Source organism: Narcine bancroftii, chromosome 1, assembly GCF_036971445.1.
Source record: "Narcine bancroftii isolate sNarBan1 chromosome 1, sNarBan1.hap1, whole genome shotgun sequence".
In the NCBI taxonomy this organism is placed as follows: Eukaryota; Metazoa; Chordata; class Chondrichthyes; order Torpediniformes; family Narcinidae; genus Narcine; species Narcine bancroftii.
Window position 1 is genome coordinate 275,962,122 of NC_091469.1, and position 18,138 is coordinate 275,980,259.

General features: G+C 38.3%; 1 protein-coding gene across 6 annotated transcripts in view; it reads right to left on the reverse strand.

Annotated features, from left to right (window-relative positions):
- Positions 1–18,138, reverse strand: part of chka (choline kinase alpha) — a 53,466-nt gene that overhangs the window by 17,116 nt on the left and 18,212 nt on the right. For all 6 annotated transcript variants that reach the window (XM_069899704.1, XM_069899695.1, XM_069899710.1 and 3 more), the window contains 3 exons: positions 15,396–15,452; positions 2,219–2,332; positions 811–944 (listed from right to left, as the gene is read on the reverse strand). In XM_069899704.1, the coding sequence (XP_069755805.1) occupies positions 811–944; positions 2,219–2,332; positions 15,396–15,452 (305 nt within the window). The remainder of the gene's footprint in view (positions 1–810; positions 945–2,218; positions 2,333–15,395; positions 15,453–18,138) is intronic.

Genomic DNA, 18,138 nt, shown 5'->3' on the forward strand with positions numbered 1-18,138 from the left:
AGCCCTCCATAAAGTTTGGGACAAAGACTTTTTTTCCTTTATGTGCTTCATGGTTTTAAATTTGTAGTCAAACAATTCACATATAATTAAAGTGCACATTCCAGATTTTATTCAAGGTTATTTCTATATGTTTGGTTTGACCATGAAGAAATGACAACTCTTTTTATACATAGTCCCCTCATTTCAGGGCACCAGAACGTTTGGGATATTTGGCTACACAGGTGGTGTTCAATTGCTTCTTTGGCGCAGATATAAGAGAGCTAGGCTCACTTCTAAGCTTTTGACCACCTTTGGGTCTGTAGTTACCAATTTTCAACGCGAGGATCAGAGTCGTGTCAACGTAAGTCAAAGCAGCCATTGTGAGGGTGAAAAATGAGAATAAAACAGTAAGAGACATTACCTGAACCTTAGGATTACCAAAATCATCAGTTTGAAACATCAGTAAGAAAGAGTGTACTGATGAGCTCAGTAATTGCAAAGGGACTGGTATTCCAGGGAAGACTTCCACTGCTGAGGGGATGATGTATAAAAAAAGTGCTGTAATTTGTACACGGTCAAACCAAAACATATACAAATAAGCATGAATAAAATCTGGAATGTGCACTTTCTACAAATCTACAAAAAAATTATGGAGGGCACTGTATTATTGTGTATATATATTGTTTTTCTATTGTGTGTATATGCAGGATTGCACTGTTCTGCAGCATGACAGGAGAACGCTGTACTGGTATAATCGGATGACAAATTAACTTGAACTTGTATAATAGTATGCATTTTTCCAGTAGTTTTATATGCCTGCTAAATACTCACTTCTCCATCGTACAAAACAACCATTTGGGTTCTTTGTTAAACGGCATTGTCATTCTATGAAACGTGGCCATCTTTTTTGCTATTTCTGTTGAAATACTTGGAATAGCCAATTCTCTGGTCTCCAATTTCCGACTCTACAATAAAGTAATACAAAATTCACGCCTGGTGTTAGTTTCCAGGTTTCTCTTTACAATAAAATGGAATATTTATACCATACAAATGTCTGCATTCAAATGGATAATTACCATCACACTTCAGCCAAATTTAGCCTTCCTTAAACATTTTCAAAAGTACTCTCTTTAACTTGGCACAAATCAAAACTTCTGTTTCCACAGGGTTGTCTCATACTACTGGCCCTGCACTTTAGAAATGTTGTTAGATATGAAGTTTGTAATTGTGTACCAAACAGTAACAAGGGTCACAGAAAAGCAGTAGACTTGGCAACACAATCAGTTTCAGACAAAATAACTCAACAATTTTTCAGGTTTGGTGTCACTTGCAGGACACAACTAACAGTTAAATTCTATTACAGGTGCGTAACCTTTTATCCGGTATTGTCGGGACTGGACACCTGCCATTGTTCATAATCTTCCGGATTTTGGAATCATTTTAAAATAGCAGTCCCTTTATGCAAATGCGATGTTTCAAAAGTGCGCCAAAAAAACGTACAAAACAGGGTGTACAATGAATTTAGATAAATAAAGACCATAATATAACTGGCATGTTTTTATCCCTAGCGTGTTTTTTTTATTTTAAGGTAAAACTCTAAAATAAAACTGGCTCAGACCCCTGTCCCCCATGGGTTCCATGGAAGGGCAATTCTCAGCCCCAAGCACTCAGTGGGAGAGAAGCAGGCAGCAGCTGGCTCAATGGCTGTCTTCCTTACAGAGCAATTCCAGCTGCGCGGGGGACAACGAAGACAGCCATCGCTCCCACATTGAATCATCATCACAAGCCAATGCGGCACTCAGGTGAACTCCAGGCTCAGCAGCACGCTACCTCCGCTGCTGTGTCGGGAGTTAGATGAGGGGAGGGGGAGGGCCCGATCAGTGGTGCAGTGTAGCACGTGCAGAAGAAACCACAACCCCTCTGATGATGTCAGCTGGTGCGGTCTGCACCCACTTAGTGATGCCAGTGATCTTAGGGAGCAATAATTTTCATTTTGCAGCATTTGAGGATTAGGAACCATCAGAACACGACTTCTTCCTTCATGCAGACTGGAGTAGTGTAACCACACCATCTTTTTATGCTGTGTGCTCAGTTCTTTTCACTTGGGAGCATTTAATAATAGTCACAATTAATAAAATACAAATAGCATTTTGCTAACAAGAATTTTCCCCCCATCAGGTCTTTCATTTTCCATGATCACTGCAGAGCACAATTGATCCATTAAAAAAATTAGGCTTACTGCAATGAATTGTTCCAAACGACCCTGAGGAAAGATTCCATACAGCTTTGGACCAAGGGATCGTTCAGCCAAGATGGCAAACATAACACTTTCCAAAACCATGGCTTCAGTTCCCTGAGAAAGAAAGCACATTATTTTTCAGTAATTAAAATTAAATACATCTAGCATACAATAACTCTTTTGGCCAAACAGAGTTCGAACTGGAAAAAAAAACTAATGGTCAGGAAGTTTTTAAATGAAGAGAAACCAAGAAAAGAGCAAAGGGAATGTCTAACCCCAATACTAATGCAAGAGGATGAAATGCTGGAGGGATGAATAACAAGAGGGAAATCAGTGCAAGGCTGTTGTTATTGATTGAGAACAAGATGGGTGCAAAAGACGCAGCAAATGGAAATGGATTACTCAAAGGTTTAGATCTCAATCTTAAGAACAGCCTATCCTCTTGGATCAGTGTAACAGTTCCAAAGATCAACATTTCTTGTATGATGTCAATCCTGCAAAAGGGAGACCAGAGTCCAGGGTGAAATGAAATGTCACACTTGGTAATCCAAGATTAGAGATTTTGAAAACTGACTAGTTAATGTGCCACTGATAAGATGTGGTATTTACTCTTAAAATGACGCACTGACATTTTTTTTGTTACTTCAGGTGATTCTAAACAACCAACGAATAATTACATGCAGTCTAGAATGCACACTCCAGTGGTGTCCAAATACACATATGGCAATTCTTAAACTTTAACCTCTTTAAAGTGTCAGGAGAATAAAGTAAACATTATCCAAGATTTCTCAATAGTTTGGTTTGAAATCTCAAACATTAAACACATGAATGACCACCTCTCCCTTTTTGCACACAAGGATCCTCCTGGTCACACACTCAATAGAATTATTTGCAAACAATGCAAGCCTATAAACGTCCAGAAAAAGATAAAGAATCCATGATACAACTATTTATCCAAAGGATCCTCAACAAAAGAAATGAGCCAAAATTTCGCAATCAAGCTATAAAAATAGCAAAACTGATAAGATGGGATGGAAAGCAACGATGTGAATAAAGATAGCTGACATTGGCACGTTGCAAAAAGCAGACTCCTGTAGAGACTGGTACCATGATGAGTTTTCTAATTTAAAAAAAATTTAGTCAGACAGTAACTTCAGCCAGTCTTAAATAATATGCAAAATTGGAAACAATAACACAAAAATTTTCAACAGTCTCCCTGCTGAGGTAAAAACATACGATTAATGGTTCCAAGGAAAGTCAATACATGAATGTCAAGTATTCAATGAGGTAGGCAAAACATGGAATTAAAGATGTTGAGTCAAAACAGCACCAAAAATTTATGAAGGGAAATCGTCATGCACATGCAAGTACAAAAATATGTGAATTTTCAAGTCAGTGAAATGATTCCTCAATGTGTTCATTTCGTAATAACAGAGGCAGCAAACCTGTATAAATGTTATGGGCCACAACTCAAAAGGAATGTCCTGGAATCTCAATTAGTGCTCAGAATGCCACCTCAGGAATTGAAAAAGTGGTAATTTTACCATTACAAGGGGACAGGCATTACTAACAATGCTCTACAGGAACCTGGCACAAATCCAATGAATTAGATGCGCCTGAAGGCTGGGAAGGGGGTGGGGGAGAAGATAGAGTTTCTCTCCTTTCTGTGAAGACCTTCACTATTCTCTTACAAGTTGATGGCACCCCATGGAGGCTAAGTATAATTCCAGTACCAAGCAGCCAGGTCAAATCCAGTGTTTAGTTAAGAAGCAGCCACAATGTCAATATGAGAAATCTGTACAAACACAGCTTTGTGCTGAAAAGATTAAGCAGCAAAAAGCTGAAATGCCTGGTGAAAGCAATAATGAAGAGAAAATGGAGCACAGGCATCCAATAGTGCAATGTAATATTTCTCATACCAGATGAGATATACACGCACACAAACAAGGATCTGTTCTCTAAAGGGCTATTTTGCAGGATGTGCTGCACTATACAGTTTTGACCTGAAAATGTGCTTGCCTTGTTTCCTGTAAGACATCGTGCTGCTAAACAAATTTACATCAATGAAAGCTGAAGGTCACGAGTACTCTAAGTAGATGCTGCAAGTTATCATAAGTGCAAAAACCCCTTTCGGCCACTCATATAAAAATTCCCTATTTGCACCAGATCTTTCATCAGTTGCCACTTTACTGCACTAACTCTGTATCCCTCCATTAACCAATTCAGAGAATTCAGAAGGTAGAGGTCCAAAGGGACTGTGGAGTCCCAGTGTAGGAGAATAACTTTCAGGTTGAGTCAGTACTAAAGAAAGCAGAGAAAGCCTTTGACAGGGTAGAATGGAATTATTTATTCAAAGTACTACAAAGGTTCAATCTACCAGAGAAATATATTCATTAGGTTAAAGCATTATATATGGGACCAATGGCGAAGGTGACAGTAAATGGATATGTATCGAACCAATTTAAATTAAGCAGGTCAACTAGGCAGGGATGTCCACTATCTCCCTCACTGTTCACTTTAGCCATAGAAACCTTGGCAGAACTGAGAAGAACAGAAAATAAAATAAAAGGGATAAAAATAAAAGGAATATAAAATCAGTCTATTTGCAGATGACATCATAGTATTCTTAACAGAACCAGAATTATCAATAAAAGAACTACATAAGAAATTGAAGGAATATGGAGAAGTATCAGGGTACAAGATCAATGCAAATAAAAGTGAAGCGATGCCAATGAATAATGCGGATTACACAGAGTTTAAGAAAGAATCACCATTTAAATGGCAAACACAAGCAATCCGATACCTAGGTATTAGACTAGATAATAATCTAGGCCATCTATAAAAATTAAATTATCAGCTGTTAATGAAGAAATTACAAGATGAATTAGAACATTGGAAATATTTACCACTAACACTGATAGGAAGGGTAAATTGCATTAAAATGAATATCTTCCCAAGGATACAATAACTATTTCAATTGTTACCAATTCCCTTAACAGAGAAATTCTTCAATGAGCTAAAGAAAATAATAAGGAAATTCTTATGGAAAGGGGGACCGAGGATAGCGCTAGATAAATTAACAGAATGGTATGAACATGGGGGCTTGCAGCTACCAAACTTTAATAAATTATTATAGAGCACCACAATTAAGATATCTATCAGATTTTTATCAAACAAGGGAAAAACCAGATTGGACTAGGTTAGAGCTAGGTAAAATGGGGGAGAAGGTACGAGAACATATACTTTATAAGTGGGATGAAAAACTGGTGCAACATAGAAGTTCACCAGTACTGCACCATCTGCTCAACATTTGGAAGAAGATTCACGTAAAAAGGAAAAAAAACAAATTACCAACTACCAAAATTATTATTGACACAAAATCAACCAATCCCTTTCACAATAGATAACCTTCCCTTTAGAGAATGGGAGAGAAAAGGGATCAAAAGAATAGAAAACCGTTTTTTGGGAAATAATTTATTATCTTTTGAACAAATGAAGTACAAATATGGTATAACTCACGGTACAATGTTTGCATACCACCGACTGAAAATCTACTTGAAGGACAAATAGGGAAGCAGGCTGAGGTTACCAGAAGGAAGCAGTTTTGAATATGTGATTACAGACACAATAATAATTAAAAGATTTATAACAAACATGTACATCAAACTGCAAGAGAAAGAGAACGATGAAATAAGCTGTAAACCCAAACAAAAGTGGGAACAAGATCTAAACATAAAGATAAAAAATGAAAGATGGGAAAAGCTATGCTCCGGAACTATGAGAAATGCAATAAACACGACGTTACGCATGATACAATATAATTGGTTACACATGGAAAACAATAGAGAGGGCCTACCGCGGACCTCCACCCCCTAAAATGATAGAATGAGAAGAAGACGAAATGAACTGACCCAGTGTGTAAACCCAGTGTGATGACATTGTTTAATGGGTTTATTGTATTGTATATGTTGAACGTTTCGTGGGTCGGGAGGGGGGTGGGAAGGAGGGAGGGAAGGGAGGGGGGGAAAAGGGGAGAAAATGACACAGTGTGTATTCATGTTTGTGTGTATTTTTGTTAATATGGTTCATAGCGTGAAAAATTTTAAAAAAATTTTAAAAAGCGAATACCATGTTAGAACTCGAAGGACAAGAAAAAAAGACCTAATGCATTGGTCCAACGATCTTTGGAGCATTATGTGCAGTTTAGGCCTCACACCCAAGAAATTATGTGCTGTTGTTAGAGAGGAGGAGAGGGTAATATATGAGAAGAGTTTGATGGTTCAACGCCTGGAATTTCAGTGAGTTGGAGGGGGAAAATCTCATTGAAACCTACCAAATAATTTTTGGGCAGGATAGAGTGGACATAGAAGAGGTTTTCAGTCAGGGGGGAATGTAGGACCAGAGAAAACAGCCTCAGGATAAAAGGACTCCCCTGAGAGAACAGAAATGAGGATAAACTTCTTCAGCCACAGGGTGATGAACCTGCAGAATTTATTGCTACAGACAGCAGTGGAGGCCAAGTACTTGCGTATACTTTAAAACCGAAGGCTGATAGATTTTTGAGCAGTACAAGTGTCAAAGGTTATGGGAAGAAGACAGAAGAGGAAAAATACATAAGTCATGATTCAAATGGCCCAATTCTGCTTCTTCATCATATGGTCTTAATTATTTTGCATTGACTGTTTACTTTCTGCTTTTTCTTTTCTTTTCAATTTTTTTAAATTTTCCTTTGCCAAATGTTGATATTTTTTTCCCCAATCCTGAGGCCCAATACTTTTTTTAACAACCACAATCATTTTAGTTTACTCTTGCACCTTCTTCTTATCATTACAGGTAGGTGATTTTTCTTAATTTTTTTGTGAATATAAAGGTGTGGATGCTTGTTGCAAACTGTCTGAATTCTTCAAATGTTATCTTTACCTTTGTTGGTACCTTTTAGAATCATGACCCTAGTTTTACAGCAGCTGTTTTCAACAGAGCTCTACAGACTGCCAACCATACCCCATTATTTATTTTCACCTCACAACAAATGTTGTTATGCAGAAGAAACAAAAATTTGACTGCTTCACAGTGAAGGGGGCCCAAAAACCTGGGGGGGGGGGGGGGGGGGGGGAACATAACCAAAAAATGGTTGAGAATAGCCATTTTAGAGTGAAATCACAATCAACCTTCATTCAATGTTATAACAATACTTCCCTGATTACAAAATTATTAATCATTTCTCATTCTTGATCTAAATATGGCTCATTCCCTTATTGGTTTGGTGGATCAATAATGTAGAGGAACTATCTCAAGCAGTTCACAAATTCATCCTCCACCTTTGCTGCTTATCCAACGTACTCACTCTATACTCACTCCTACGATTGTTGTAATACCCTTCTTACATACACCTCTCATTTCCAGATGTAATTGGCTCTGTAGAACACTCCATTCTTTACTTTGCCTTGAATCCATTCCGTCATGCTAATTTTCACTGCAATGGGGCTCTGATTGTCCAGGTGTGGCCAGAAATTCTCTTGCTATTGTTGCAACGCCCTGGACGGCGGATAAAACATTCCATTGTGGAGTTGCTATAGCAAAGCTGCAATGGACTGAATTAAGGCCAGGGGACTCCAGAACAGAACATTGCCCTAGTTAATTGGCACTTGTAGCCTACGTGCACTACTACAGTGCTCCCAAGACAGAAATAAAATAATTTCCACATGGTATGCACATTAATGGCAGTCCTAATCATCTTTACCTGATTGCTTTCTTGCCATTTTAAAATCTCCCTCTAAGCGCAATAGTCTGATGCGTCTCTATCTATACTTGTTCTTCATGTATTTGCATTATGCGTTAGTTGGCTGATATTCCATTTGTTCTTTTCACAAAACAGCACAAGTAAGCTTTTTGTGGCCCTGTCCTGCCAAGATAGTCCTGAGTATTGTCTGTCTGCTGATTGAACAACTATTGAGTCAGATTCCAGTAATAAGCAAAATTACAAGGGCTCAGGGTATGATTGTATTTTATACCCGTCTAAAAAAACGACGTCTCTTCTGATCAGTCTTGATCCAAAGGACAAAAACACCCACAAAAAGTCATTTAAAATGGAACAATCTCTTAGGGAACTGAACATAAATTACCAACTGACCCCTTTAGCCTCTCTTGAATTATAGTTGAACAAATCTTCCTGCTTCTACACACAAAAGCACTGAATTACTCGAATAAAATGACTAAACTGGGTAGCAAGGTGCAGAGGTGTTTTAATTCGCAAAAAGAAAGGGCAGGAAATTTGGTCTTTCATTTTAAAATTTCAACAGTGATACTGGTATTTTGATTATATTCCAACCGCATCAAATTCTGTCCAGTGCTTATAGTTTTCATGTTGTCAAGTAAAACCCTGCAGACAATAGGAAAGACCAAAACAGCATACCAACTTGCCATTCTCATTAAAATCTCATTCAACGAGTGAGAAAGCAACTCAAGAGCTCAAAAATAAAAACAATGCAACGGGAAAGAAAGCACTGAGCAATAGGAATATGGCACAATGCCACTTTCTGAAAGCTCAAATCAGTTTAATCTTGCATTATTAATAGTGCATATTGGCACTGAAACAAAACAATTCAAAAAGGTTTAAATCTGGAACATAAATTCATGGCAAAGAGATTAAAATGGGAAAAACAATTTGGTGTCAACAATGTTATGTTTGCCATCCTTTACCTGTTCTTCAACCTTGATCTGCTTAACAGTGCATACTATTCACGTCTATTTGCATCATGCTTTTCCACTGTGGTTTATTGAAGCAGACTAAATAAGTTTTTGTGCAAACATTATTCATTACCCATGGTTTCACAGCCTCTTGACACAAATGATGCACAAAGTGCTCCACAGAAAGTGCAAGCCTGAAGCAATTAATACTTATTTGGAATTTTAATAATTCAAGGTTTTACCCTAGCCATAACAGACAATAGTCTCAAAAAGAGCATATATACCAGATAGTTTCCAGATCTACTGGAGCAGTGAATTCCAAGGATAGAATATATCCTTGTAAAGCCACAATGAGAATGCTATTGATATGCAGAGGCTGAATAGCTTAATAATATGATGATAGCTTTCATGGAGATCAAAAATAACCCTGTTTTCCAAATCCTGGGCATAAATTAGTAAGATTATTTATTTTCATTTCTACCTTATTTCATATGCAAATTATTTAAACAAGATGTTAATTATAACATTAGAAATATTGCAGATATTTCCTGATCTTTCTTTTCGTGAATATCAATTTCTGTGGATGCTTGTTGTGGCAGGAACCATATGGTTGAGTAAAATGTCTATCTTTTACATTTCAGGTATTGTAAAACAAAAAGCAGCTACACAAATTTTCCATCTCAACAAACTGCAGAAAAAGATTTTAAAATTTGACTGCAAGCTTAAAATTGAGGACAAGAATTTAAATCTTCATATTGAAATGTTTATTTCAAGAGGCAGGAAGAGTCTGAACTTCAGTGCAGTTGAAAATGTAGCAGGTTTAAAAGTCCCAATGTTCAAATTATGCAATTAACTTTCAGTGAAGAGATCACACAAATTGCATACTGTGGTTATGACAGGTGCTTATCCCTTTATCTGTGATTCTGAAAACCAAACTTTTTTTGTACTGCATGTACAGTATGTTTTCAGGTGTTCTAGAGCCAGTTTTACTGTATGTTTCTAAGGAAAATACAGGGATTGTTCTCCAGTATAATTTCAGCAACCCCGCTGTAAGGTTATTTCATAGAGGGAGTGGCTCAGGGGAGGGGAGTGGGGTGAGCAGCAGCGCAACTCGGGCAGGCAAGCGGGGAGAGTGAGGAGAGAATGTGGCTTGGGGGAGCAGGGAGAGAGCATGACTCGGGGGGGGGGGAAGCAGGGAGGGAGCAGCAGCACCATTGCAAACCCCCCTCGCGCCCCCCCCCCCATCCAACCCCCCCCACCCCCCGTCCAGCACCATGTGTCTTTCTTTTGCAGAAATCTGTACCACTGCCATTTTAATTCCATAATCTGAATTACGAGAAGTGTCCGGTACAAAGGATATTGGATAAAAGGATAGACATTTGTACTTACAAAATGATAGTTTAAAAATAAATGCAAAGCAAAGACACTTTTTAAAATTTACTAATCTGCCTTCTAAGTATTTTCCTCAACACCAAAGAGACCATAAATCAAGACCAAGTAACTACTGTTTACAAAATTGATTAACATTCCGGTTTGCAGGCAAATCACGTACACACATTGAGCTTCAAAGGAGGACTATTCAGAACAGTTCTGTTGGCCATCTAGAAATCACACAAGACACATACATTAGGAATAGGGGGAATGCCAAAATTTCCAGTAACAAGGTGAGTAGAACCATAGAACATTAAAGCACAGAAACAGAATGTTCAGCCCTTCTAGTCTGTGACAAAGTAGTTTTCTACCTAGTCCCACTGATCTGCCCCAAGCCCATATCCCTCCAAAGCCTTCCCATCCAAGTACCTGACCAAATTTTTCTCAAATGTTAAAATTGAGCCTGCATTCACCACTTCAGATGGCAGTTCATTTCACACTCCCATCACTCTCTACATGAAGTTCCCCCTAAACATCTCCCCTTTCACCCTTAACCCATGTCCTCTGGTTTTATCTCACCTAACCTCTGTGGAAAAAGCCTACTTGCATTTGCTCTATCTACACCCCTCATAATTTTGTATATCTATCAAATCTCCCCTCATTCTGCTGCACTCTAGGGAATAAAGTCCAAACCTGTTTAACTTTTCCCTATAACTCAGTTTCTCAAGTCCCAACAACATTTCCCCTGCCCCCCCAATCTCATTGACATCTTTCCTATAGTTAAGTGACCCCTCCAAACTAACCCCCATGCCACCACTTGTTAGGTACCATTCTATGCCTTGATGATTCAAGTGCTCTTCTGGGTACATTTTCAAAGATGGTAGAGTCCCTGATTTCCCCCCATCTCTCAAACAGGAGTACCAGATTTCAAACACCCTCTGTGTGAAAAAAAATCTCTCATATCCCCTCTGAACCTCTTAATTCCTTATCTTGTACCCAAACCCTCTGGTTTTAGACAAATCTGCCATAGGAATAGGTTTATCACCATCTACCTTTCCAACATCTCTCATAATTCTATATAACTTGATCAGATCCCACCTCAGCCTCCTCTAACCCAAGGAAAACAAGCCCAGTCTACCTTATAAATGAAGCATTCCATTCAAGACAATATCCTGGTAACTTTCTGATGACCACTGCCCAGCATTTTTCTCTACTACCTTCCCACCTGTATCCACCTATCACCTGTTAGCCTGTTCTTCTCCCCCTGTCCCTTCCTCTTTCCTCTTTCCCCATCTCCCCACCTTTTATTCAGGCACCTGTCTCATACCTGCCAAAGGGCCCAGGTTGCTTCCTATAAATGCTACATGACCTGCTGAGTTTCTTCAGCACATTTATGTATGGCGATCGATCCCAGCATCTGCAGCATACCTTAATGAAGCCTGGACCATTAGTAATGTATCAATTATCAAAAAAAAACTGAGATTGTGAAACTGATAGGCTAGTCATGGCAGAAAGAGTGGGGAGCATGCAAAGTGGTCGTGGGTAGGATTGGTCTCAGGAGGCGTGTCTAGCTAGCAGTAGCCAATCATAGTATAATAGAGGTTTACCACATGTATCTTTATCTTTGCTATATAAAGGACACTGTTTAACCAGCTGAGTTTCTCCAGCATTGTGTTTTTACTTTATCTGTAGACATTCTTGTTTGTCAAGTGAGATCAGGTCCTTTGTGTCTTTACTTGTCATATTTTCTGCATTATTTCCATGGATGCAAGTTAAAGAATTAGATTCCTTTTACTTCCTTTGTCAAACACAGTCTAGCTTCCTTTATCCAATACCATTTGAATACCATGGCAGTCTCCCTTTCTCAATACTGGCAAATCCAATCAAAATTCAACTGATCCACAGCTGCTTTTTGTTTAATTGTGAATATTTTAGAATATTCTTTCTAAAATTAACTTAATATCCCTGTGAAATTCACACTTTGCTTCTGATCATTAAATCAACTCAAAATAGGTGCTTTAATTTAACATGTTGGCACTAGTGTCCAAAAAAAAAAGTGGTGGTCTGACAAAATGGTTTATTTATGGAATAACCTGTGGTTTTAAATTGATGAAACATTCTTGTATTCAGGCCAATCCAAGTCACAGTAACCACCCAAGGACACCAATACTCTAATCTACAATCCAGTCAGAATTGTACAAATATGCCAATATCGCAAATTATTCAACTACAAGACCATTGTGATCAAGATAGTCTTTCCACACATTTCAGTTATGTAATTGTCTCTATTCAGCCATCATTCATTTTACTTCCATTTCTGAACATTTAGAGTTCTTCCAGGCATTTTATTCGGTCTTGCTCCCACACTTCACATATCTGAAATGTCGAATTGTTTTTGCGCCAAGTTATTTTGCTAATAATCTTTGTGTTTCTAACAATTCTGCCAAAAAATGCCAGCTGTGGAATTTAACCTTGAAAGCAATACAGTTCTTAGTCTGTATTGCTTCTCTGATAAAAATGAGAAATTCGGAGAATTCCAAAATCTGGTGTGGACTATGCACAAATTTATATTAATTCCATTCCTCATTCTCCCCGCATATCATCCTGTTCCTTATACCATCTGATCATTTACCCAGGCATACTATATTACAAAGGAAATGCTTGCTTTTGCATTTCAGTGTAGCTTGCAATAGTTTTTGCAGAAGATTCAAAATGAAAAACCCTCATTCATGGTTTTTAAGACTGCAGGCAAGTTACAGCACAATCAACAAGATTTGCCGTTATATGGCAGTCAAAAGAGGAAAGCGCAGGAATTTTTAGTCAATTCCTGCACCATGATTTATCCTGTAGGACCCCTGCTACTTTTCGGAGGAAACCTGCCGTCTAAATCACGCCACAAAAATCACCTCACGAATTCAACGTCCAGCTGATGCCGCAGGCCACGTTGTTCCATGTAAAAGCACCGGGACAAACGCAAGGCGCGCAGTGTAAACGACAAGGTGAATAATTATGTTATATTTTTCCAACATTACTGTCTATCATCACTAATAATTTGCATTCAACTTCTTGTAGATTTTTGCAACAGCAAAACCGTAATCAGTGAATCAAAACGACAGCCACTCATATCGAGGTCCCATCACTGAGACCCTCCATTCAAAAGACCCAACTACATTTAATCCCTCTTGCAAAGCAGCAGCAGAAAGGAATCACAGAGTTTGCAATGAGCGGATGCCTCAATGGTGCAGTGGTCAGAGACTGGGGGCACACATCAATTCTGCTCCACACTGTACAGCCAGAGAAGATAGCGCAGTGATGTGTTGCCTGCAGTGGAATCAACCCCTTTGGGCTCTTTCCCCAAACCTTAACTAAACTAATGAATTCCTTGGAGAAAATGCTCTTTATTTTCTCCAAATAAGAGGATAGACTGTTTAAGTCATTACAGTTTGTCCTATTGATCTGATGTGCTACTGACCTAAAACCTATTATAATTACTGTTTTAGCAGCAGATGAGCTGAAGGGCAGAGAAAGCCAATACTACAGAAATGCAATGAGGTAATCTGGACAATGTAGTGGGTGAAATATGAAGCCAAGTCTGAAAACTTGCTTCAGTCATGTAGGGGTTAATCTAGTTAGAGTATTTTATGGAATATTGAGTAGGGCAAGACCTCAGCAAGAACCGGACACAAATGCTCATTTCCAAAAATCACTAATGCTTAATTTATGCATTAAATTCAGAAAATTTGACCTGATCCAACTTCCAGCTTTCCAAGTCCTCCTTACTTTACCACCTTACTTTAGATGTGTGCAAACCTGTATACATTATACCGTCTTTCTTCCAAGTGATAGGACAAAACCACAATGACCCCTTTACATTTCGCACTGTCTTTTGAATTGTGTATTCTTAATTCAGGTTTATTAGGTATTTTAAGAGTATGTCTCAGTTAACCAGAAAATTCACATCTCCAGCATCTGTTAATCCCTGTAGGTGCTGGGATACCAGGGGTTTTACTGTATTAATACCAGCCAGATTGCATATTAAAATTGATGATTTTTCATACTAAGATCATACTCTTCAATTGCAACCTGTACTGTTGGGTTTCCACAAAGTGCTCCGAAGGATCAATTGTTCACCATAGGTGCCAGATATCAGGGATTTTATTGTATTCCACTTCACATGTCCCATGGCAGCCAACGTGTGGCTTCAGAGTGAAACCAAATTTGCAAAGGTTTGTCTTAAGTTTAACACTGTGAGCCAATGCTCACAAGAGGAAAGTCTATCAAATTTCTAAAATTCCCCCAAGACTTCCCAGTTTTAATACTTTTAAGCTACATCACATCAAATGGTTGAGTTAGGAGACGTGTGTGTGGCAAACTAAAATAGCCCATGAAAAAGTATACAAATTTTAACTCAGCACATTATTGAATGACATCACCCAGCATAGGCAAATAGGAGTTGACATAAATCAGCATATGAGCTGTAAAGATTTGCCTGGCATAAATTTGTTTCAAAGTTAAGTTGGCAGAGGTACCAGAGGTGGAAAAAGACAACTTGTCAATGGTGCAAATACTTGTGGTGGGTCATTCATGGTCAGATATAACAATAGCCCTTTTTATAAGAGATCCCGCAATACTACTGTAAAGATGACCCAGCATCAAGCCAGCTTTGCTTTTTTTCAAAATATATATTGAACCAAACAACTTTGGCTAATAATGCCCCAGTATGTCATTACACAAAGCATGCAGAAACAAAAGAGGTATGACTTATAACACAATTTCGGTGTCTAGTGTGACAGCTTGCCTTTTTAAAGAAAAATACAGTCATCGATTCGGTGCTATGACCATCTCCGCTGCCAGCTTAAAGGTGGGACAATGACCCCCCCACCACGTTCTGGCTTTATATCTTTTACACAGAATAGCGAGGGGCAATATTCCTGCCTTGAAGAGGCTGTGTAAAAAGGGCTACTGTTGCAGGGACTCTAGTTCAATCTCAGATCTTTGCCAAGAAGAGAGAAGGAAATCTTCCAGTTTTCCTAAAATTCAGCTGGGAAGAAAATTCCAAATCCCTTACAAGTATGAATAGATTTACCTCAAGACAATTTTGAAATAGTAGCAAACTTACCCGGATATTATATCCATCCTGGTCATTCTGTTTGGTCTCCCCTGTATTACAGGTCATCTATCAACAAGACAGAAGGCAAAACATTTTTTTTACAAAAAGTACACAGCAGCACAAATTCCATTATGATCAGATCCTCCAACCCAAAGAAAATTACTGATACCTTGATTAAAACCAATTGCAGATCCAAAAATCTATGTCTAATGCTAGGGTACAAACAATGTTATGCCTTCAGACAGGTGGTACAGTTGGCGTAGCTCAGCACCAGCCATCGGGATCGGACCTTGTTTCAAATCCCGCACTGTAAGGAATTTGTGGGATTTCTCCAGGGGCTCTGGTTTCCGCCCACCCTTCAAAAACATACCAGGGTGTAGGTTAATGGGGCATAATTTGGATGGCATGGACTTGTAGGATTAAATTGGCCTGTTACAATGCTGTATGTCTACTTTAAAAAAAAATTAAACTGGAATTTAGTTATCATGAATTTGTAAAAAGCAATGCCATCTGAGTCAGAGCCAGGACCATTGCAAGCGAAAATGTTTTAAACTTCCCTTCAACATTAAAGCATGCAAAGAGAGCAGAAGAGAGTGAGAGCACTTGCAGTCAAGGTGGTGGGGGGGAGGGGGGGGGGGGGAGAGCGCACACTCAGAGAGCAACGCCAAGAGCAGAGAGCGCAAAATTCAGTTTTGATAGGTTAGAAGATTTAAGGTGTTCTTAAATGACTACATTAAAGTTAAAACCATATATTTATGGTGAGAGCAAGATAAGATTAAAAGACAGACATGCATGAAGTTCCCAAAATGGAGACAAACACAAAGACAACAACCTATATAATTTATTTTTATATTTGTCAACATTTATTTAAAAAATTAAGATTTTAACTATGGGGCACAGAATGACAAGACTAATATCTTAAGGTAAGAAAATGAATTGATGAAAATGTCATGATCAGATTAGCAGGTTTAGACGACGTGAAAATAACACTTATGAATATTGAGCAATGTTATTGAAGGATATAGATCAATTAGAAATTTGAAGGGTGAAATGGTAGATGGATTTTAATCCACACATGTGCAAGGTGATGCATTTTGGAAGGTCAAATGAAAAAGTAAAGAATAAATGGCATAAAGCAATAACATAGAAAGATCTTGTGTTGCAAGTCAAAATTTCCCAGAAAATGGCAACCCAAGTGGGTAAAATGAGAAAAGCTGCAGACTGCCTGCTTTGGCTTCATCAGTCAAGGCAGAGTACAAAAGTTGGCAAGTTGTGTGCAGCTAAAACATTGGTCAGGCTACATCTGGTGTGTGCAGTCTGGTTGCCATACTAAAAGTATGTGGGGACTTTGGAGAGAGTGCAGAAAAGGTTCATCAGGATGTTGCCTGGATTGAAGTATGTCAGTAACTTGATTCATTTTTTAAAATAAAATATATATTGGGACTGAGGGATAATACAAGAAGCACAAATTCATGGGACATAGTCTGTAACCACTCCACCCCCCCCCACCCCCCCACCCATATCTTCACACTGGCCCACAAGAGTGGAATCAAGAGGGCATAGGTTCAACGCAAGAGAAAGTGTTTGAGGATATGCAAGGCATCTTTTTTTTAAAAAACAACTTGGAGTAAGATCTGGAAAATGCTGCCATGAAAGTTCCTGCACTATGTATAAAGCAATATTTAAGAGACATTGAGACAAACACACAAATAGGGCAAGACGACAGGGATACTGACCACATATAGGCAAATAGGATGAGTTAGATTAGCATCATAATCAGTACAGATCCTGTTCTTGTGCTATACTGTTGTACATTCTTGGTTACTCAAATCTAAGAACTGGAGATTTCAGACTCTCAATAAACACAGAGAGAAGAATGTTTTGATGAAAGATGAGCAGTTTTAAGTAGGTATTTGAGATTTAATCAAAGCCAGTAACTGGACTGCCACATAAAAATAATTTTGTTTCACAAGGGAACTCAGTTTTGGGTAACAAAATAGAAAGTCAAATTAGCCTAGACACAACAGTAGACAGAAAACAGTGTTCCTTTGCTGCATGGGAATGCCAGAATATGAAATAAATTTCCACAATTTGTAAACAGCAGTTACCAATGGACCAATTTAAATTCTCTGGTAAAATAGGTTCAATAGAGAGGTATTTTGTGCAAGATTTACTGGAGCATATTTAATGTTTTGCCCATCTTTCATTGGGATCTTTTCCATGCTTTGCAAGATAAATTTTGGAATTTAATATGTTTAACAATTCCCTTGGTGGCACATAGCTTTTTAAACAAAACAGAAAATTATTTTCCTTTGAAATGTTCATAATCTCCTCTCTGTTCGTTGGATTATATTCAGAGACCACTCAAGCACCCAGTTCCCAAGGCTCAAGTGATGCCACCTAAGATCACCCAAAAAGGACCCATAAAGCAGTCCAAGATCTACAATGTAATTTTATTTTTGAGTGAAGGAAATTGTTCTCTTTCTCTTAAGTGGCCCTCTCTACATTGAGGAGTCAACCCAAGGAATCACAGGCCTATTGGCACTGCATCCAACCACACTGATGCACCCTTTTACTGGTCAATGCTTTGCACTGCACACCCAGTTATTTTTGAAAATTTCGAGTGAAATGCTACCTTCTGTGCTAAGCCATACTGTATTGTTAATGAGAACATTATAAAACTAATATAAATTGACTCAATAAAAGCCCACGTAGAATTCAAAAAAAGATAACTAATAGATTAGCAATGTTT